This window comes from Dendropsophus ebraccatus, chromosome 12, assembly GCF_027789765.1.
Source record: "Dendropsophus ebraccatus isolate aDenEbr1 chromosome 12, aDenEbr1.pat, whole genome shotgun sequence".
In the NCBI taxonomy this organism is placed as follows: domain Eukaryota; kingdom Metazoa; phylum Chordata; class Amphibia; order Anura; family Hylidae; genus Dendropsophus; species Dendropsophus ebraccatus.
The window spans coordinates 46,477,309-46,499,897 of NC_091465.1; the positions used below are offsets into that span (position 1 = coordinate 46,477,309).

Here is a 22,589-nt window from a genome sequence, read left to right on the forward strand (position 1 = left end):
AGCTATACACCAGGCTATCCTCACACTGTAACCAGCAGCTCCCCTCTCTATGGTCGGTCATACTGCAGGGGGGCTCTATACTGTACAGCTATACACCAGGCTATCCTCACACTGTAACCAGCAGCTCCCCTCTCTATGGTCGGTCATACTGCAGAGAGCTCTATGGTTGTCAGCACAGATCTCCCCGCACAAGCCAGTAACAAGGCCGAGGAGGAGGATGGCGGCTGCAGCTCTCTTCTCCCTCCCCTTTTCCCCCCAGGAATTTGGGATTTCACATGCATTATCCGCGCTCGGCCGGCTTCCTTTGTACGAGCCCTCTCCGTGCGCCGCCCTCCCTCCTCCTGGCTCCGCCGCCCTCCCTCCTCCTGGCTCCGCCGCCCTCCTTTGCATTCCCTTCCCTGAGGCCACCTCACACTCCAGCTCCATGTGCGTGCTCACCGCAAACAAACCCCTCCCTCCCCGCCCGCCTGCCTCCAATAGAGCGTGGCCGGCCAGGGAAATCCGCTCTCACGGGGAGCAGCTGCAGGAGCGGCCATGTGCTTGTCCTGCGAGGGAGGCGGGGAGGACGCGGCACATGGCATGACATGACTGAGCTCAGCCCGCACAAGCACTGGAGTACCGCGCTCGTCCGCCAGGGTGCGCTAGCCGCACTGATCACGCGCTATGTGTTGTCCTGCGCTGCGGCTCGTACCCTGCAGGGGGCGCGCGTGTGATGTGTGATTATGTACAACCTGGTGTATTATAATACCAACTATCTTATAGATGTGTGTATTATATTATATAATATATGCATACAGTATAATAACATAATGGTCTATCTAATATAGTGAGTATTTTATGAGCATTATATCTGTATAGCAGATCTGATCAGTCCAGAAAAACTTTCTAGGTCCAGATATTACACCCAGAATTACCATCTGTTTCTAGTATGGGTACACTACACTGATAATAAGGCTTTGTCTGTAGCCGTAACCATGGACACGCATATGTCTGCCTCGGAGTCATGTACATATAATGCAAGGAGATATAAATATATATATATATATATATATATATATATATATATATATATATATATATATATATATATAAAATTGAAGCGAATAAGAGTTTGTTCCCACACTGCGGGCTTGTGTAGGGGGTAAGGACTGAGCCAGGACTGTGCTCCTGGTGCCTATGAGTACTGCTCATGGTCATCAGGATGTAGGATTTTGGTTTACTAGGATATAAAACTGATGGTTCTGCTGTGTCATGTTGTCAAACACACCCAATGTACTTTTGGAATCTAACCACAGCAAGGTTCTCTCCAAGAAGGGAATGTCCTCAGTGTTTGGGTGTGTGTGGACTTACTGGAAGGAGGCGTTATGTACAGTAAGCTGAGGAGCATCTCATGCTTGGTGTGTGTGTCTGAGCTCGTGCAGCGGGTGATGGTTCCCTCCTACACACGTGCATTCCCATGTCTCCCAGTAATATGACAGCACTCCAGCTGTTCTTCTGCACGCTGCTGGCTCACTAATCACTAAAGAAGTAGGAATGTAACGTGCAGGACGCACTGCTACTGCAAACCCGTGCTGGGCTCATGTATTTACAGAACAAACTCTACATATATATATATATATATATATATATATATATATATATATATATATTAGAAGTCAGAGAAAAACAATGTTACATTGTCTCTGTGAAGAATTGCATTTTCTTCCCCCGTTGCAAAAACTGTCTGCATTTCCGGCCTTATTCACATGAGGTGTGGAAGCACTTATCTTGTACATTACTTATAGGTAATGTAAATTTCCTATTTCACGCTATATTAAAGTTGCAGTGTGACGTATCCATGGAGTTTTTAGCTGCCACTTTTTTTCCCCAAGGCCCTTTGTGAATGACCCAAGCAACGCTCTCACGGTGCGACATAATATATGCATTATGCAGTGCTTTTATCAGTCGTCTTGAATATATGTACAGTGGATTTCTGCAGAATACTTTGAAATCAAACGTAATAAGTATTTTTTTCTAAGGGAAAAAAAAATAATTGCTTTATTAAAAAAAAAAAGGCAATATGTTGTGGCATTTAAAAAAAAAAAACACGTGAAACCTCCCTTAAAGGAGAAGTCTGGCGAAAATTTTTATTGAAGTATTGTATTGTCCCCCAAAAGTTATACCAATCCCCAATATACACTTATTACAGGAAATGCTTATAATGTGCTTTTTTCCGTGCACTTACTACTGCATCAAGGCTTCACTTCCTGGATAAAATGGTGATGTCACGACTCAGAGCTGTGCAGGCTGTGGCTGCTGGAGAGGATGATGGCAGAGGGACACAGGGCACTGGAGGGACACTAAGCATCCCCCTGTTTATTAGTAATTTGTATAACTTTTGGGGGGCAATACAATACTTTAATAAAAATTTTCACCGAACTTCTTCTTTAAGGGTGCCTTCACACCTACCGTATCGCAGTAGAAAATCCGCTGCGGATCCGCAGCAGATTTAACTAAATGAATGAACACAGCATTAAATACGCACTGTCAAATCCGCTGCGGATCCGCAGCAGATTTGTAAGTGCGGATTTGATGCTGTGTTCATTCATTTAGTTAAATCTGCTGCGGATCCGCAGCGGATTTTCTGCTGCGATACGGTAGGTGTGAAGGCACCCTAAAAGTGTTTTTTAGAGAGGAGGAAGGGGTCTTCTGTAATATATAGCAGGGTATGTAGATATACAGTTGAAGTCATGAATTCATGAAGTGTGAGATTAATCCTTGCCTCTTTGGTTTACTGTTGGATTGAATTGTATCACTGCAGAGGATAAATGTGCAAGAATAGGTGTTGTGACAGGAGTGGGCGTGCAGGCATATCACTGTACTTAAGGGTAAAGTAAGGGTCCTATTAGATGGGCTGATGGTGACCCGATCAATAATGTTAACAAGCTGTGTACAGAGCCTATTACACAGCTCGATTATTGTTTAGCAAGGGCTGCACAAACATTGTTTGTGTCCGTGCAGCCCATGCCCTAAACTGTTCATACATTACCTGTCCACGCTCCCGGTCTTCTCCTGCTCAGAGAAGCTGCAACACGCTGTGCTGGTAAGCAGGCAGAGGGCAGGAGAAGACCGAGAGCATGCACACGTAATGCATAAAGTTTATGTAATTGTTTTCCGTCATCCACGCATCGCTATTACACATAGCAATGCACGGTTTTAGATCTGGACCTAAAAAAAACGATTAGCCGATAATCATTTGATTGGCTGATCATTGTCTCTATTACACGGAACAATAATCGGCCAAATTGGCCTTATTTTCGCTCCGAGTAATAGGGCCCCATCACTCCTGATGCACTGAACAGCCTTACTAACTTTACTTGCTGCCCACAGAGGTCTATAAAGAGGGGAGGAAGGGGAATGGATGGAGGGGAGCCAGAAGTGGACAAGTACTTGCAAAGAGATTACATGACCCTGTAGTGAGTATTATATTTTAGGGGCAGTGCTTGATTTACAGATTACACTGCTTAATACTGCTCCATAACCTTCTCCACACTACTGCAGCTGCAGGTGTGATAAAGAGATATAGTAGGACAGGATCTGACTTTATGTGTGTGTGGTGAAAATGCCATATAAGTTATATAATGGTTATAGTGCTATATAGTGTTTTAGTGATATAGCACATGAAGCAACGAGTATGCTTTAAAACATAAAAATCAAAATGTAAAATTCTTCTTTTTGATTGAAAAAAACGGTGTTGCCAATAGGTAAATTGTAAAACATACGTAATTATTGCTCAGTTTTCATATTTGAAGGCTTCTTTGTTATGGCGGCAGTGATATCCTAGTGTAGTGACACCTTTCTCTCTACATTGATTGTCCATTAAAATAGAATTTTATTGAAAGACACCAATGCTCTGAGACTTTCACAATCCAGACATTAAGAGCTGAAGCTGGCTTATTCTGACAGCACAGTATGATAAAATACTGAAAAATAAAAAGAAAATCTCACGGGAGGCAATTACCTCTATACCACCCACTATACAGAGTGGCCTGTGGAGCACCTGTGGATATTATGTCAATGTGATGTTAGTCTTATGCTATATCAGAACATTTAGAATATAATGCAATACCTGTTTCTAGGATTCTTGAGGTTATGGAAAGATGGTGGCTCAGAGTTATGTATTTGTGCTACAACCACAGACGTTAAGGAGCTTATTCTGCTATGCAGATTGGGGAGAACTGCTATCTCTGTATCTGTAGTATTCTACTTGCTTTCTAAATCATCTGGGTGGACTTCCAAACAGAAAGCGCTATGTTTGTAGGTGTGTGTGTTAGGGTGTGTTCCCACCGAGGAATTGAAGAGAAAAGTTTTTTGCTTGAAATTCCCCGTCTACTCAGCTCTGGCGGAATTCAAGCCGAATTCGAACTCCATTGACTTCTGTTGGAAATCCCTACCGGAATCCGTCCAAAGAATTGACATGTCAATTCGTTGGGCAGAAAAATAGTGCACAAAAATTCGGCTCTGAACAAGAGGAGAGCAAGAGCAGAAATCTCTTTGAACATAATGGGAAAATTGGTCTGTTCATATTTTCCGCACAGAATTTCAAGTGGAATCTGCAGGAAACTAAGCGCGGATTCCGCTTCAAATTCCTCACTGATTCCTCAGTGTGAACATACTCTTACTACAGGTTTACTCTGATCAAGCCTAGAAAGCTTATTGGTATCAACTGTAACACCCATATAGACCAAGCAGGCTTGCATTATTTCATCCACTTTACCCTAGATCCACAGGGCAGAATGTGTTTTCTATAGCTGCACCTGGAACAGATAGCAAGGGTTGGCTCAGGTTACATTAGCATTCACGTTCTTGTTACATGTGGCCATGTTTTAAACTACAAAATTAGAACAGATCCCAGTAGAAGGAATAAGGAAACCATTTAAATTTGGGAATATTTTCCCTCTCTTGGGATCTGTTCCCATTTAAGTTTAAATGGAACAGGATGTGGACTGAATAGCATACAAATATAGATTGTTTTTGTTAGGGTTCTCTATATTGTACAAGTCCTTTCATGCAGAGAGACTATGGAAGCCATTGGGTTAAGCTTGGTGATTGCTAAAGTGCTGCAGTACTGTACACTCAGATGTAATACTCCAGCTCATCAGCTCCTTAGTATTGTTGGCGTGGGAGTTTCTGCTTCAAGCAGAAGACGATGGGAATAAAAATAGACATGTCTTCCATTTTACAGGCTTTATCTGAATTATGCACACTTGAATTACTAGCATAGTTGAAGTAGAGCTCAAGCATGTAACATTTGCAGCCTAGCTAGTCTGAATGGCACAGATGTATGCCTGCTATCCATAGGATTTGTTCCACCTTAACAAATACTCCCTTTTCACAGTTCACTTGTGGTGTTCCTGCTAATGTACACAATCCATTGCTTGAGTGTTTTAACCATTTGTGCGGTTGCCTGTTTCTCTTGCTTTCAATAAGAAATGGTAAACTAAAAAGCTATTTAAAATTTATAGGCATTTGTTGAAAATACTTACAGAAGCACAATTTATTGATGGGGTTTTATATGTTTCTTTGTTTTATTTATAGTTTTAGAGTTTTAGTTATCATTTAATAACCTGATGCTGTTTTAATAGCTTTCTTTTCATATATATATATTTTTTCCCGGTTTGGTAAATCTAGACAGGAATTTAGGGGAATTCAAATGTACATTCGAGATAAGAGCAAATTCAGCATGGTACATAGTTTATATGTATGAGGGTTTTTCCACTATCCTCTAAAAGCAAGTGTCAAGGGAAAGATGGATTGATGGATTTACCTACAGTAAGGCCATGTTCACACAACTTGAAACACTTGCTGTTCTGTGACCCGCAGAACGGCCGGTTTTAGCGAAGATCATCCCAGCCGGTACTGCAGTCCTCCCTACTGTCCTCCCCTTCCCTTCTGAGGCCCAGGTCACATGATCTATGCCTCTTCTGTTGCCAGGCAAGCTGTAACACCTCATCTGTAACCCCGCCCACCACGGTCATCACACCAATCAGTGAGCAAGGAAACAAAAGAAGAGCGACAATCTCCTAATCTGTATTGGGGAAAGGAGACACAGTTCTCTCTCCCTTTTTCTAATTTATCTATGTAGATAGATAGCTATTTTGTTTGCAGTGTAAAACACAAGCAGATTGAGCCAGGGATGGGAAGATACTACAAGAAAAGGCAGAAGCCTGGTAATTGGCTCTGAGGTGCAATGCATGCTGGGAGATGTAGTTTCCCGGCCGGGTGCCATGATTTAAAATTGGGAATATTTGTAAAAGTTTAATCCGGGGCTAGGAGCAGCGTAGAAAAGTAGGATATGTGTCAAATGATCCATGGGGGATAAGTGAGTGCACCTACATGATTTTTGTGATTTTTTTTTTTATGAGTTATGAGATCGCTCGAGTTCCCCTTTAATATTATTTTTTTCTATATCTTACCTTCCTTGCTTATTTCTAATGTTTTTACGACTTAATAACAAGTAATGTTTTGCTCACTAGGTCAGATTACTCCAGTATCCAGAGAAAGTCCAAGTCCTGTTGACCCAGAGTCAGTGGAAGTAATGATGAACTTTGATCCAGATCCTGCTGATCTTGCCTTGTCCAGTGTGCCAGGTCATGAGACTTTTGACCCTAGGAAACATAGATTTTCTGAAGAAGAACTAAAGCCTCAGCCGATTATGAAAAAAGCAAGGAAAATCCAGGTGCCAGATGAAATGAAGGTAAAAACATAGAACATTCCTGCACCACATTTATAAAACATGCTTACAAGAAGTCTCCTTACTATGAATTACTATAGAATTAATTTTTTTTTAAATATTTTCTCAAAATAGTTGGGGTTTTAAGGGCACAAAAGAGCATGGTATTACTTAAAGGGGTTAATTTTTATGTGTAGATTAAGCAACTGTATACGGTAAATAAAAGGCGTACTCGTCTACTTGGGTCCTCTACAGCTTCTGCTATGATGTCATCCAGTTCCAGCTTACAAGGTGGACTCGTCTCAGCAGAAGCTGCCTGCTCAGCCAATCACTGACAAAGGTGGAACACCACTGTGGCCAGCGATTGGCTGACTGGGCTGGAACTGCTGAGATAAGTCTGTTTTGAAAGCAGACAACACATCGAATAGGACCATATGATGGGACCAGACGCTGTGAGGGACCCAGGAAGGTGAGTATGCCTTTTTTTATTTCTATAGTGGCCCAAACTGCATATAAAAATGTTTAGATATCCAAGTGAGCCCTTCACGACCCTAACAGTCACCTTTAGAAGGTTTACGCATGCCTATTTAGGTATATGCTTGCATTTTCCCACCCCCTCAAAAAAAAATGGGTCAGAAACTGATTTCACCTATAATCACAATAGAGCCACTTTGACACAATTTTGTAAAAATGACAAAAAAAAATGCAAGCCGCATCAACAACTTGAACACTATTACATTCCGCAAATCATTCCTGTTTTTTTTACAGTGTGGCAGCATGCATTGCCCCATTGAAAGAGTTCACTACCATTAGGCAATAACGTTCTCATTCTCCTGGTAATGAGGTAATAAAAAAGTGCTTAGTCAGAACAGGCTGTAGTCTTCTTTTGCCCCATGGTCCAGTTCTAATGACCGACTGTCCACTTTCTGTCTAATATATCCCACCTCTTGACAGGAACCATTATAACAAAATAATCAATGTCAGTCCCTTAGGTTATTGACATACATCTATTTTATTCTGTTATTGTCGTTGTTATTATTTAATGTCATCTTTTTGATTTGTTTTTAGGATGAGAAATATTGGAATAGGCGGTACAAAAACAATGAAGCTGCCAAACGTTCACGAGATGCTCGTCGGCTGAAGGAAAACCAGATAACGGTCCGGGCTGCCTTTTTGGAGAAAGAGAATGCAGTTTTGCGCCAAGAGGTAGCCAAAATACGCCAAGAACTCTCTCGCTACCGAAACATTTTGACAAAATATGAGTCCCAGCATGGAGCCTTGTAAAGAACTGAAAATGTGTAGCTGTCCCACCTGGGTGCACGAACTAACACAACTTCACAAGAATCTTCTCCCACAATCCCTTGTTTTCTTTCCTGAAGAATGGCCCTTATTCACTCAGAAATATCACAAGATTTAGAGGGCATGAGGGACACATGGGAAGCAGGCCGCTGTACAACTCTTTTATTGCCTTGCTCTCTTCCTTCAATTTTCAGCATTCCAACATGACCTCCTTTTCTGCAGGACAAAGGTGCTATAGTGACTAATAAACACTATGGAGTATCACCAGCGATAAGGCAAATAGACGCGAGGAAAGGAAGCCAAAGCTGATTCTGAACACAGGCACCATCCAATACACCAGCCACCACTTAAAGGCCAATTTCCCTGTATCTGACAATCCTTGCACACAGCTGTCCGGTAGCATTGCATTTTTTATTGTTATTCTGTAAGCGAAAGTATGATGGATACAGCATGGATGAGAGACAATTGTACAAATATGTAAATATGTGAAATGAGTATGCTAAACGAAAGGGTATGACAATTAAACAAGCAGGAAAGGGGTGAACAAATCTCTTCAAAAACATTGTGTTAGGCCTGCAGGGATTTCATATTCTAATATCTTACTAGAGCAAGGATGGAGAATCCTTCAGTATCTTAGCTATTGCAATCTGCATGTTCCATCTCTATAAGCCAGACACTGACCACTACTGTGACAAATGACAAATGAGCACTATTATTACTTTATTGCTAGTAACGTCTAGGCCGAAACTAACTAAAGTGTATGCATGAAAATGATAGTGGTGGGTAATACCCGTCATGCTAATTCACGCAACAGAGCCAATTACAACAAAATATTTGCCTTTTTTTATATCTCTTCCTGATATTGGTGATCAAATAATAGAAAGACGTGTTTATAAGAATTCACTGATTGATATGTCTGCCCGTTTAGAGCCATAAATTAAAGTCATTCAGTTTTTTATCTACCTGGCTTTAAATATGAATTTTATAAATCCAAGTATAAAGCTTTGGACAACTTAAGCTGAATCTTTCATAGGGTGAAGAATAGGCATGTACTAAACAGCAGGTGGGGGATACTTGTAGGACTGTTTGAGAAAAGACTGCTCTTAAAAAGATTGTCTGGAGTTTGGAAAAAAGTCTTCACTAGAACAGGGCTGAGCTTCAAAACCTGGTGATGTTTATGTGAACTAAAGCAATTTGTCCCTTTTTTTCCTAACTCCAGAAAAGGTGTCCCTGTCACTTTAAAAAAAAAAAAAAATGTTTTCCTACATACTGTATATGTAAAAAGTTTTGACTAGTTGGCATCTGGGTATGTTTACTTCCCTGTTTGCTGTGATCTCTTATCTCACTGCAGGACACAGCCTTTGGCTATGTTCCCATAACATCTTTTTTTTTTTTTTACGTGAAAAGCATCCGTCTTTTGATAAAGACGGACGTCATTAATTATAATCAATAATGACATCAGTCTTTATAAAGAAACGAATATTTTTCAAGTAAAAAAGATGGGGGGACATAACCATAGACTTACAATGTAGACAGTAGACAGTTAACTGCAGGAAGATGGTAGAGCCAGTGAGCCGGACAGTGAAGCACTTAGCTGAGCACTTCTCCCCGCTCTATCTAACAATTGGTGGGATCTGAACGCCTGGAAGCCAACTGATCAAAACACTTTTCATGTCTCTTAAAGTCTTTTAAAAAGACATTGCCCATTGTTATTGACTAATAAAATGTGTAGCCTATGCAGTAATCTCTGAAAAGACTAGTTACAAGCAAATCACATTCCCCCCCCCCCCCCCCAAAAAAAAAAAAAAAAAAAAACTTTTCTTTGTCACCTTACCATCAGTCAATAATCTATTTAGCATACTCCAGGTAATCATGCTTCATGACATGTTCTGGCTTTATTCAACTATGTGGCTTTTGTCACAGTTTTTAATCACAAAGAAACACTATGGCAAACCTCTCCGCATAAAGCATGTGTGAATATAGCCTTACTGTTATTCACTGAACATTATATAAATAATAAATCAGAAAGCACAAACTGATTTTATCATCTTGTTGGCAAGCGATACCTCTACTGATGTAGTATGTGGAGAAAGGTTTATGCAGTCCCAGCTGATGGATTATTAATATACAATGCTGAAAACACATATGAGGTATGCCAGTCTATGGTGTTCATGAAGGCTGATTATGATTGCTGGTATGTATCTATGCACTGGGAAAATATTGTTGCATATGAATAGTTTCTCATGTAAATTTTTGTAACCTAGAGGACCCAATAATGTATAATATGAAATGGAATATTATTATGGTTCAGTAACACATGACTCACCTCATCAGGGGAATATAAGAATTAATATTGCAGATATTACATATACGAGTTGTGGAGGTGAAACCCCTTGGGTTGCCTTTATCCCCTTTCCCAAAAGGAAAATGCCACCTCTATATAGTGACTGCAAAATTTGTATTATTACCATTGTCACCAGCCAACGAATAGGAAATTAGCTGAGAATTATAGGAAATTTCTTAATATAGACATATACATATAGGGGGAGATTTATCAAACATGGTGTAAAGTGAAACTGGCTCAGTTGCCCCTAGTAACCAATCAGATTCCACCTTTCATTCCTCACAGACTCTGATTGGTTGCTAGGGGCAACTGAGCCAGTTTCACTTTACACCATGTTTGATAAATCTCACCCATAGTAGTTGACAAATCTTGAGAAAAACTTGTCCGACAATCGTTGCCCTTTAGTTCCTATACAGATGCTATTTGGCAGCACCACAAAAAGCCTGCTTGCTGCCTTAAGAATAAGACACCCCACCATTTTGGATTGCAGTTTTTGCCAATATTGTATAAAAGTGCAGCATTTTGCAATTTGTTGTCAATGGGTTACTGCATTAGGGATATGTTGTTCCCTGCACTAGTCATATGCAAAAACATTTGAGATGCCACAGAAACATGTCAGAAGTTTTGATTAATCGGAGATTGGGTGTCCAGACCCTCACTGATTTGTAGAACGAGCTAGTTAAGTGCATGGCTGGCCGTCTCACTCCCCAGCTCATTATAATCTCCATGAACACCCAAACTTCGACCAATAAAAAACTTTTGATGCGTCTCTGTGAAATGTCAAAAGTTTTTGCAATGCCAGGGACACTTGAAGGCTGCTTTCTATAGTTGGCCATAAGTTTTTCGACAGAATACAGAGGAGGGATGATGCACAAACCACTATATTTAAAACCATGTCAGAACTGTACACCAGGTTCCAGACTGCATTTTACTAGATACTAGACTAGATAAGATAACCTTCCATTTTAGATGTTACTAGAACTTTTACTCAGAAAATCCATCTTTTTTTTTAACCTATGTGCTACTCGATTTGTTTATCAATGGCTTATAACAAGTTTGCATTTGCCACTTTATATGGTTGAATAGGCCCACACTGGTAATTTGGCAACTCGGATATTATTCTGAAGGGCTCATTGTTGGCAGGCTGGTCTTCTTGGCCCTGACACATCTTATAAATGGGCCGCAAAGACTTCTCACTGAACATTTTGGTCCTGCTTTTTTATGGTAATCTTGTGCCCTATTCTTTGCACTCACAAAGTGTATCATGAAATAGTCCTTTTAGTTAGGGAACTTTTTCTGTCCGTCTGGCCTGGATCATGTCCTCCTTCTCCACTTTTGAAAATCTGAAAGGCAAAGGATTCCCTTTTGTGAGAGCTTGTTGTGCGTATGGACGGTGTGCTTTTATCTGTGATTTGCACTAGTTTATAATGGATACAAAATATGATTCTAGATATTGGTGTTTCCACTTTTCAGATATAAATAGAGCATGTTTTTTTTTCTAAAACAATGTTTGTATTTTATAGATACTTTCTATATTTACAGAAGTCTAAGATGTACTTGCCTTTAAATGACAAGACAAAAATATATTTGACTCAATTATTTTATTTTTTTTTTTGCAAAAGGCACTTTTTAAAAATATTGTACGTGGTAAAGTGGACGCACCTTATGCACTATTAACAGTTGTCATAGAGAATCACTTGGTGACAAATTATGGATAAGTACTATACAATAAGAATTAAGATGTTGTATGTCAATTGCCATGTACAGCTGACTTAACCCTTGTGATAACTGGAATTACTGCAATAACAAAGGATAGATTTATTGCACATTTACTGTAGTCCCTACTTTTGATACTTATGATAACCAAACAATCCACAACCCTGGGTGCCTTATTGTATGGTACAGATTGTATGATAGTCTAAAGTAACCTTTATGTCTTCTCATCCTATACAGACTATATATATATATATATATATATATATATAGTAAAAATACATTCTATAAAGCAAGTTCTGGGAAGACAGATGTGGGGACCAATGTAGAGATTTGAGTACCCTCATGGTAGCTGATCCCCTGTACAATGTTTTGATGGCACACAACTTGAAGGGGTTGTTTGGGAAAAAGAAACATTTTCTCCAGAGCTGGAATGATATAAAAATAATAAACATGTTATACTTACCTCCTCCAGTCCCCCTTAGCTGCCATTACGATGCTCCTGGTCCTCCACTGGTTTCCAATTCTTCAGTTGTGTGCCGTCCTAACCCATAGGACCTGCCCACTGACGCAATCAGGGTCCACAGAGGTTTACCGAGTGGGGTAAGGCCGATATGAAACCCGCATCGTCACGACAGCTAAGTGGGATTAGAGAAGGTACTGTAAGCATAGCATGTTTATTATTTTTTTACCACCCCCAAGCCTGGAGAAAATTGGTATTTTGCACAGACAATCCCTTTAATTATGTTACCATACAATGTTTTAAGTAAGCTCTCTTTTTTCCAATGCAAAGCAAAACCACTATGAGTAGATCATGTATGTTTTAAGTCTCTTTATACAGATGACTAATATAATCCTTATGATCATGCAAATGCCCGACTGCATGCATGATTTGTATAAGGGGCACTCCTATCTTAAAACATTTTCTATTCTATTTCTCCATTTGTTTTATTCTACACCATGAAAAAAAGAAATCTTGTGTTGCTAGATGGAAACTGTCAGTAAGCTGCTGTTAATGTATATGTGTCCCTTAATGTGTTTATGTAGTACTTTCTGTGCTGTTACGAATGGACCGTGGGTCTGATTGTCTCAACTCCCTAACACCCACTGCATTAACCAGTGCAAGTCTCCTGCTTGTTGATGGATTCCAAGTAGCAACAGGAAAAACGTGTAGAATTTAATTTATTACATACATACATTTAATATCATTGCATGGTTGGGCTTGTTGGAAAATCCTAATAAAACATTGAGCCTCATTAATAAAATCTGGTAAAGTTTAGACGTTACGCAGAGCAAACCAATGGAAAAATGAGAGCCGTATTTTGATTGGCTACGTTTTTATCTGCTCACGTTTTTATAGATGACGACCAATGTGTTTATTAGTTAGTTTCTGTTATTATTATGGGAAATGCTTGAACCAAACTGAAAACCTAGAGGTGCAGTATTTTATTAATCCCCACATTTAAATATTTTTAAACATTTTAAATTCCTATTTGTATCTATCATTATTTTGAAAATATAGAATCTTGATAACAGGGCAAATAATTTCACGGTTCTAGTGGTTTAGGGTGCCTACATGCTAAAATGCTTCATAGCTGTGTCCTGTAGCAATGTGCGGACAATAGGGTAAATAAACGTTCTCAGGGAAACTGAGGGCCACAGAAAAAAAAAGCCTTGATCACATTAACCTGTGATTCTCTTTGAAATTTCAAAACTATATGCCTATTGTTGTACTTGAAACTATAATTGTTAGTTCATAGGTGGCATAGTTTTCCCTCATAATATGATCTCAATACTTTTTGGTATCTGCATTGTAACCATTAAAACTGAGAACTCATGACACTCTACACAAGGGGCACCAATGATCTTGATTTCAAGTAAACCCAATTTATTATGCCTGTTGTCAGCTCGCCCTAATACCTAGCTGTTCATAGTGAGGATGGAATATTAGTACTGTTAGTGCTAATGCGGTAAAGGAGACCTACAAAACAAAAACGTAATACAAGGCTCTTACTCTAAGTGTAGACTGTGATGGTGCTAATGGTGTAAAGGAGACCTACCAGGAGAAAACTTAACAAAAGGCTCTTACTGTACGCGTAGACTGTAATGGTGCCATAAAATATTTTCTGTATTGGGTTATGGTGAGTACAATGACAGGTCTAAAGCCTGAGGCTGGACTATAGGGACTTACTAAGATTGGAATTTCATATGTAAAAGCTTATCTCTGTGCATTAGAAGCTGGCCGTTTTCGCAGCCTTAGAAATTTACACCAGCCTGGAGCTGATGTAGATTTTCAGCTATAATTTAGGCCTGTTAGCAGCCATAATGTACAGTAAATCTGGCACATATGGAAGGCCTCACCCTCTTGGCAAACTAAAAAAAATAAATATATATATTATAATAAAATTTTGTGATGTTCACATCTATGCTGACACACTTACATAGGAAGCTCATTCGATTCTATCTAGTGAGTTCAGTCCACATAATGCCTCTTGGACACTTGACTAAATTTTGAAGGGGACATGTTGTCATACGAACCTGTAAAAGCTTGTTTCATATCTGTATAAAAGCCTTTTCTTAAATCTCCCCTGGTAGTTCTCCTTTAAGGACTTAACTCTAAACAACGTATCATGTTTAGTACTCTCATGATGCCTTCAGCTGTCACCAGGTATCTACCATATTCATGAACAGATATTGAGTCGTATGTAACCCTCTTTATCGCACAACCTTTCACGCACCACCGATTTCTATATTTTAGGTGTAAAGAGTTACCTGGATCACTTTTACTTTTTTTTTGTTTTACTAAGCTGCCAAATGACGGTTATATTTAGCACAAGATAATATATTCAGAGAAGAGAACAATATATATAGAGAGATATATAATATAGATGTATAGATATATTTATTTTATCATTCAAGAATTATATTTGTAAGCAATAAAGGTTACAGATAATGTGGGTCATGTTTTTCCTTTAAGATAAAGATGTATGGTTTGGTGCTTGTGTCTTGTGTTTCTTCCTTTGCTGTTGTTATTGCTGAAGAATATTGTGGATGGAGCATTTTGTACCAATTATTGCAACCTTGTAATACATAGTAAAGCTTATGTGTTTTGTGTTTTCCTGAGTTATGCTTTCATTTCTATAAAACTCTATTTATGTTGCTTCTTGTCTATATCTCAACTATGTTCTTAGACTTTTAAAGGGGTTATCTTTAGAGATGAGCGAACCTCGAGCATGCTCGAGTCGATCCGAACCTGAACTTTCGGCATTTGATTAGCGGTGGCTGCTGAAGTTGGATAAGGCCCTAAGGCTATGTGGAAAACATGGATATAGTCATTGGCTGTATCCATGTTTTCCAGACAACCTTAGAGCTTTATCCAAGTTCAGCAGCCCCAGCTAATCAAATACCGAAAGTTCAGATTCGGATCGACTCGAACCTGTACCCGGTTCGCTCATCTCTAGTTATCTTGTCTTTTATTTTTGGTGGCCTCTCTTAAGTCCCTATCACACGGGGCGATCAGAGGGAGCAAGCAAGCACTGACCTGTCTCCTCATTCCTTGCTCGCTGCCGGCGCTATTACACACGCTAACAGCGAGCAGGTAAGTGCAGGGGGGGGGGGCTTCCCCGGCATCTTTAAATTGTCTGCTGCTGCCGCTCCTAATTCACGGAGAGACAGCAGCAGATTGTTGCTATCATTGTCTTTCAGTTAAAAGACAACCGTCAGCCGACATCATGCATGTCAGTTGATTTTTGCCTTTTATTACACAAAGCGATTATCAGCCGTAATGGCCGATAATCGGCCAAATATGGCTGATAATCGCTTTGTGTTATTGGGCCTTTAAAGAGGTAATCTGGGCTGGGGGGGCTTTTTTGCCTATGGCTGGGGAGGAGGTGGATGAGGGCAATGACGTCCCCTTACCTTCCCGGATCGCGTCGCTCTGGTCCGCGCTTCCTGGTCTCGGACGCAGGCTTGAGACGTTAAGTTTCATGTCCAGGACACAGCGTTGGAACCGGGGAGGTAAGAGGAGGCCATTGCCCTCATCCAACTCCCTTCCGGCCATAGGCAAAAAAGACGAGCTATTAAAGCTTGAACAGTGGGGTCTGGACTCTCACACATCCACCAATAGACTTTAATCTAATGTAATACCACTGCTGCTAATGTAAACTATTGCTATATTTGCAATCAAAATGATTCAACCTCTTTTGCAAGATAAGCAAATGATCTTTGTGTTCTGACAGCATTAGGCAGAAGTATATTAAACAATTCTTATAAATCTGTGCTTTATAAAAGCTTCAGGACCATATTACATTTCTGTACAACCTCAACCCTGTACAAGGCTGTAATATATGGCCATATACTATAGGGCCCTATTGTGTCTTCAATTGCATACAGATGAAAGAGTTCATATTTTATTGTACAAAATCCAACAGAACAGTACTTGAAAAACCCCTCTAAGCCTTTCATGATAAGCTCAGCTAAGGTTCAGTTTACATTACATTAATGGCTTATATTCCACTTATAGGCTACGTCCAAACTACGTTTAAAAACAGGCGTTTGCTTTTGCCATTTAAAAAGACAGACGTTATTGACACATTTTAATTGATCTCAATGGAATAACAGATGTCCCATGCACACAGTGTATTAAAGAACGGACGTTCTCTGTGCGGACGTCAAAATCATGTTTGTGACAATTATTTTTGTTATTATAGTCTTTTGCACCGAACATTATTGTCAGGATAAAGGACCAGGAAGACAAGGGTACAGCCCTGCAGCTTGCGGCCCCCTGCTGTCCTTGCCCCTCGACAGCCCTAATGGCAGCAGACAACTGGTCGACGGCCCCTAATCCTTACTAAGTGTGAACACGGAACAAAAGACACACTAGTAAACTAGACTCTATCGCAGGCAAGGTATGACACACAAGGCAGGATACTTATGAGGCCTGGAGTCCCAGCCCCAGGCGTGATTGGGGTGAGACTCTAGCCCCAGGGCAATACTAGCCTCTGACTGGTGGTGCTGACCATCAGTCAGCTGATACAACTTTAGACACCTGTGCCAATTGGATGGGGGCGGTGAAGCCCCAGCCGTGGTTACAACAACTCCTCCAGCAACCCGGCCAGTAGCTAGGGACACCATCGACGCGCCATCAGCAACCTGTCTGGCTGGTCAGCAGGGATGCCATCGGCGCTGTCAGAGGGCCTGGCAGTGTGGGGAGTCGAGCACCCGGCCCGGCTCCTGACAATTATTTTTTGGTTGATCACACACAGTTTCTCTTTTCTTCACCGTTTTTACTATTAAATTCAATGGGCTCAATTCAATAAAAGACACACCCAAAGGCCAATTAGTCCACCTAAACTAAAATAATGTACCAACAGCCATCATTATAATGATGGGAGGCCAAACAGCGAACTAAATGACATCATTTTTTCTTTTCAAAAACGGAAAGGAAAAAACGTGGGGGAGACTTGTCAAACTGGTGTAAATTAGAATTGTCTTAGTTGCCCCTAGCAACCAATCAGATTCCACCTTTCATTTTCCAAAGAATCTGTGAGGAATGAAAAGTGGAATCTGGTTGCTAAGGGCAACAGACAATTCTACTTTACACCAGTTTCATAAATCTCCCCCATAGTGTGAACATAGCCATAGGCTGTGTTCACATGACGTTTTTTCTTTCCATTTTTTTTTTTTAATGACGCCCATACATTATTCTAGTTCAGGCCCTTTTGGATGTGGTTCCTTTTTGACGGTCCATTTAATTTAGTAGAAAAGATGGCGAAAAAAGAGTGTGTGAACAACTAAAAATAACAGCCCTTGTTGGCAAAAAACATCAATTTAGCCCTGGTCATTACAGGGATATACCAAAAGACACACTTTCATCCTCTATTGGGTCCCCCAGCTGCACTCTCTTTCTGGCAGCTTCTGATGACGTTCTGCTTCCCTGCTCAGCTTTGTGGTTGTCTAAAATAAGCCCATAGCTAGATAGGACTCTTCAGGATTCCGGCCATACCTTTCTATCCTCCTATAGTCTATAAGTGTCCAGGGGCTTTCCCCAGCACAGCAGAGTCCAGTGTTAGCTGGCCCATCTCCTATTATTGACCACCTCCGTGCCTGTTGTCAATCAAAGGTGTGTATAAGTATTCAAATTGAAAAAGAGGCAAAAAAATAGGCATATGGGCTGGCTAACCCTAAGCTCTTGATCAGCTAATTCCTACAATGTAACTTTACAAGGCTACCTTGTTGGAATTATCAAACGGTCGGGGAGTGGACGGCATGGCTTGCTCCCCAGCTATACCTCCTGATCGCAGTGGGCCTGAGCAGTGAGACCTGCTTGGATCACTAACTTCTGGTATGTCTGATGACATGTCAAAAGTAATTTTTAAAATGATATCCCCTCCCTTGGTCTATGTGTAGTTCTCTGCACCATCCGAAAGCTTAGATGCTGCATATTCGATTTATACCTGTACAAAACTTATAAGAAGGCTTATAAGAAGGCTATAGCTAGGTTCACTTACCGTCTTTTTTTGCCCATTCGGAGTCTTTTTCAGCGTCCATCACTTTGAGGCCAAATAACGTCCTTTAATTTGCAATGACGTTTGTGATTTCAAAATGACGTTATTTGGCCTCAAAAAAGATGGCCTTCAAACAGCCAACAAAAGATAGTGGGTAAACCTAGCCTATGGCTATGTTCTCACAACGCATTTTGTTGCCCATTTACATATTTTTTTTAAATGACATCCATCATTTTGAGTTCAAAATGACGTCCGTTATTTCACTGTTTGGCTGCCCGTCAGTGCAATGACGGCTGTTGGTACATCATTCAGGTGGACTAATTGTTCTTTGGGCGTGTCTTTTGAAAAGTCCATTACTTTTAATAGTAAAGACGGTAAAAAAACAAAAAAAACAACTGTGTGTGACCAACTAAAGAATGAAGTCCATTGATTGCAAAAGATGTCCGAAAATAATTCACATGATCATTATTTTGACATCCGCACAAACAACGTCCTTCATTTAATACACTCTGTGAATTGGACGTTCCTCATTCCATTTTCTTCAATGCATTCCATTGGTAAATTAAAACTAGGCAATGACTGGCGTCTTTTTAAAAAGAAAAAATGTACTCCTTGTCTCAATTTTTTTTACTTAGTGTGAACATAGCCCATTACTGAAACTAGTTGAGTACCCCTGGTTTAATGAGTGCTCTGTGATTTTAACTTGTTCACATATTGATATTCTGTCAGGATTTGGGCATCGGAGCCTAAATCTTGACAAGTCTACTACAATTCCACTAGCAACTCACATGAATGGGGTAGTTTACATGCTCTGGGGAAAACCTGCACTGAATAATAAATGCACCTTGGATTTTAAAATCCAGAGCATATTCATTATTGCTGTGACTTGCTATACCCAATGGCTGTCACATCTGTGGCAGAAATCTAACACATTTGGATTGCTACTGTGCTTGCTTGCCATATTTAACAGTTATGTGGCACAGAAAATAATAATTTGCCATCCACAAATTCAACACTAAGGCCCAGATATAGCCATAGGCTATGTTCACACAACGTACATTTTATAAAAAGAACGGCCTTTTTTTGTTTCGTTTTTTTCAATAAAAACGGCCATTCTTTTTTTTATAGTGAAATATGTTGCATTGAATGTTTTGAACAATGGATGTTGTTTTATATGGCTGTTGAAATCATTGACTTGCCAATTATTTCCGGCCGTTGTGCATTCAATTTTAATGGAATGTAACAACGGCCATTGTTTGACACTCAAGACAACAGCTTATGTTTTTGAGTGACAAACAATGGCTGTTGTCTGTACATTGTGTAAACATAGCCCTAGGATGTATAAATGTTTTCCAGGACTCGCTAGGGCTGTATCCAACTTCTTCAGCCAACGACATTCAAATGTTTGGTGTTCTGGTTTGGACGAACCCGCGCGTACTTGAGGTTCATTCATCTCTATTCAATACACAATTTTTTAAGCTGTTTAATGTTAAAAGTAGTAAGGAAACCTAGGCAAACTAGTGGGTTCTGATGGTGTATACTAAACATTACTAGAGAGTGAATGCTGCTCTCAGGAACACAGACAAACAATAGCTCAGATTTCTGTGTACATTGCTTGGCTATGTTCACACAGCGTAAAAAAAAAAGACGTTTAAAAATATGTCAGTTATTGCTGCAATGAAATTCACTCATTGCAACACATTGAAGTCAATGGAATTACGGACAAACAATTCAGTGTATAAAATAACGGATGTTGTCTGTGCGGAAAGAAAAATATCAACGTAATGATCATGACAATTATTTTCGGATGTCTTTTGCAAACAGCAGACCTTAATTTTTAGTTGTTCACAGACAGTTTTTCTTTTTTCACCGTCCTTTCACCGTTTTTACTATTAAATTCAATTGACTTTTCAATTTAAGACACATCCAAAGGCTAATTAGTCCTCCTAAACGAGAATAATGTACCAATAACCGTCATTGCACTGATGGGCGACCAAACAGCAGAATGACGGACGTCATTTTAAACTCACCGTGATGGATGTAATTTTTTTCTCTTAAAAAACTGAGAGGAAAAAACATTGTCTAAACATAGCCAATAACTGTGCTGTCCTGTCTTAGCCAGTGATTGGCTGAACGGGCAGTCATATTTGCTGCAATACAGTACACAAAAAGGGAATTTGCAGTGTTAGGCTATGTTCACACTGCGTATATGTCCGGCCGCGAAAACATATACGTGGTAAACTCCGGCCGGAGATTTACGCTACTTGCGGCCGGCTAAGTACGGACCGCGAACTTACGCCCGAAGTCTACTTACGCTTCCCGAGCGCCCTACGTAGCGATCTGACAGCGGTCTTTTACTTGGAAATATTCGCCTAGCCCCGGACGCCCCACAGAACCTTTTGGATCGGCACAAAAAGCTGCAAAAATGAAGAAATCACCACTACGTACGCGACCGCATGTAACGCTACGGGCGCAAGTTGCGGCATTTTCGTCCGCAAACAATGGTCTGGTTCATTTTTTACACCGCCGCGTACGATCCGGGCGTAAGTTCGTACGTAGTGTGAACTGTGCGGCCGTACTTCGTATACTTTCCATTATACGCAAACTACGTAAGTCTCCGGACGCTTATTCACGGAATGCGCTATGCCCGGAAACTTACGTAGTGTGAACATAGCCTTAGGCTGCGTTCACACTATGTATATTTCAGTCAGTATATGTATATTTCAGTCAGTATATTTCAGTCAGTATTGCAACCAAAACCAGGAGTGGATTAAAAACACAGAAAGGATCTGTTCACACAATGTTGAAATTGAGTGGATGGCCGCCATTTAACCCCTTAAAGACAGAGCCTGAAATGGCCTTAATGATAGAGACAAATTTTATGAATATGACCAGTGTCACTTTATTCATTAATAACTTCGGGATGCTTTTACCTATCCGGCTGATTCTGAGATTGTTTTCTCGTGACATATTGTACTTTACATTTCTGGTAAAATGGAGTCGATACTTATAACAAATCTTTATAAAAAAAAAAACAAATAACGTGAAAAATTGTGAAAAAATGCATTTTTCCAACTTTGAAACTTTTTTGCTTATACAGAAAGTGGTTATACCACATAAATTATATATTAAATAGCATTAGCAACATGTCTACTTTATGTTGGCGGCATTTATTAAACTATATTTCATTTTTTTTAGACAATAGAAAGCGTAAAACATAAGCAGCAAATTTCCAAATTTTCTGTAAAATTTCAAAATCAGATATTTTTAGGGACCTGTTCAGGTTTGAAGTGTATTTGAGGGGTCTGTATGTTAGAAAGCCCCACAAAGCACCCCATTTCAGAAACTGCACCCCCCAAACTCTGCAAAAGCATATCCAGAAAGTTTTTTAACCCTTTAGGAGAGTCACAGAAATAAAAGCTAAGTGCGTAAGAAATTAGAAAATTTTAATTTTCTGTGCAGAGATTTTATTGTAACCCAATATTTTTCATATTTATAAACTTATTACCAGAGAAATGCACCCCAATATTGATTGCCCCGTTTCTGCAGTTTATAGAAATACCCCTTTTGCGCTATTTGACGCAACCACAAGCCTCAGACACAAAGGAGCGCCTAGTGAATTTCAATGGCTCCGTTATATTTGGTCATTTCTGACTGTACCACTTCAGGTTGGCAGAGGCTCTGGGGTGCCAAAACCTAAAAAAACACCCCTAAAGGGACACCATTTTGAAAACTAGACCCCTCAAGGAATATAACAAGGGGTGCGGTGAGCATCTGGACCCCACAGGTGCTTCACAGATTTTCCTAACAATATGGCGTGAAAAAAGAAAAATTTATTTTTTACACTAAAACGTTGTTCTAGCATTCAATTTTTCATTTTCACAAAGGGATGAAAGGAAAAAAAAACACAAAATGTGTAGCGCAGTTTCTCCCGAGTACGGAAATACCCAACATGTGGACATAAAGCGCAATTTGGGTGCAGGGCGAGCCTCCAAAGGGAAGGAGCGCCAATTGG

General features: G+C 40.0%; 1 protein-coding gene across 1 annotated transcript in view; it reads left to right on the forward strand.

The window, feature by feature from the left end:
- The window catches only part of DBP (D-box binding PAR bZIP transcription factor), a 28,924-nt gene extending 19,127 nt beyond the window's left edge, over positions 1-9,797 (forward strand). Inside the window, exons 3-4 of the mRNA XM_069946510.1 lie at positions 6,516-6,736; positions 7,781-9,797. Coding sequence (XP_069802611.1) covers positions 6,516-6,736; positions 7,781-7,996 — 437 coding nt within the window. The 3' untranslated portion in view covers positions 7,997-9,797. The remainder of the gene's footprint in view (positions 1-6,515; positions 6,737-7,780) is intronic.
- Positions 9,798-22,589: the final 12,792 nt, after the last annotated feature.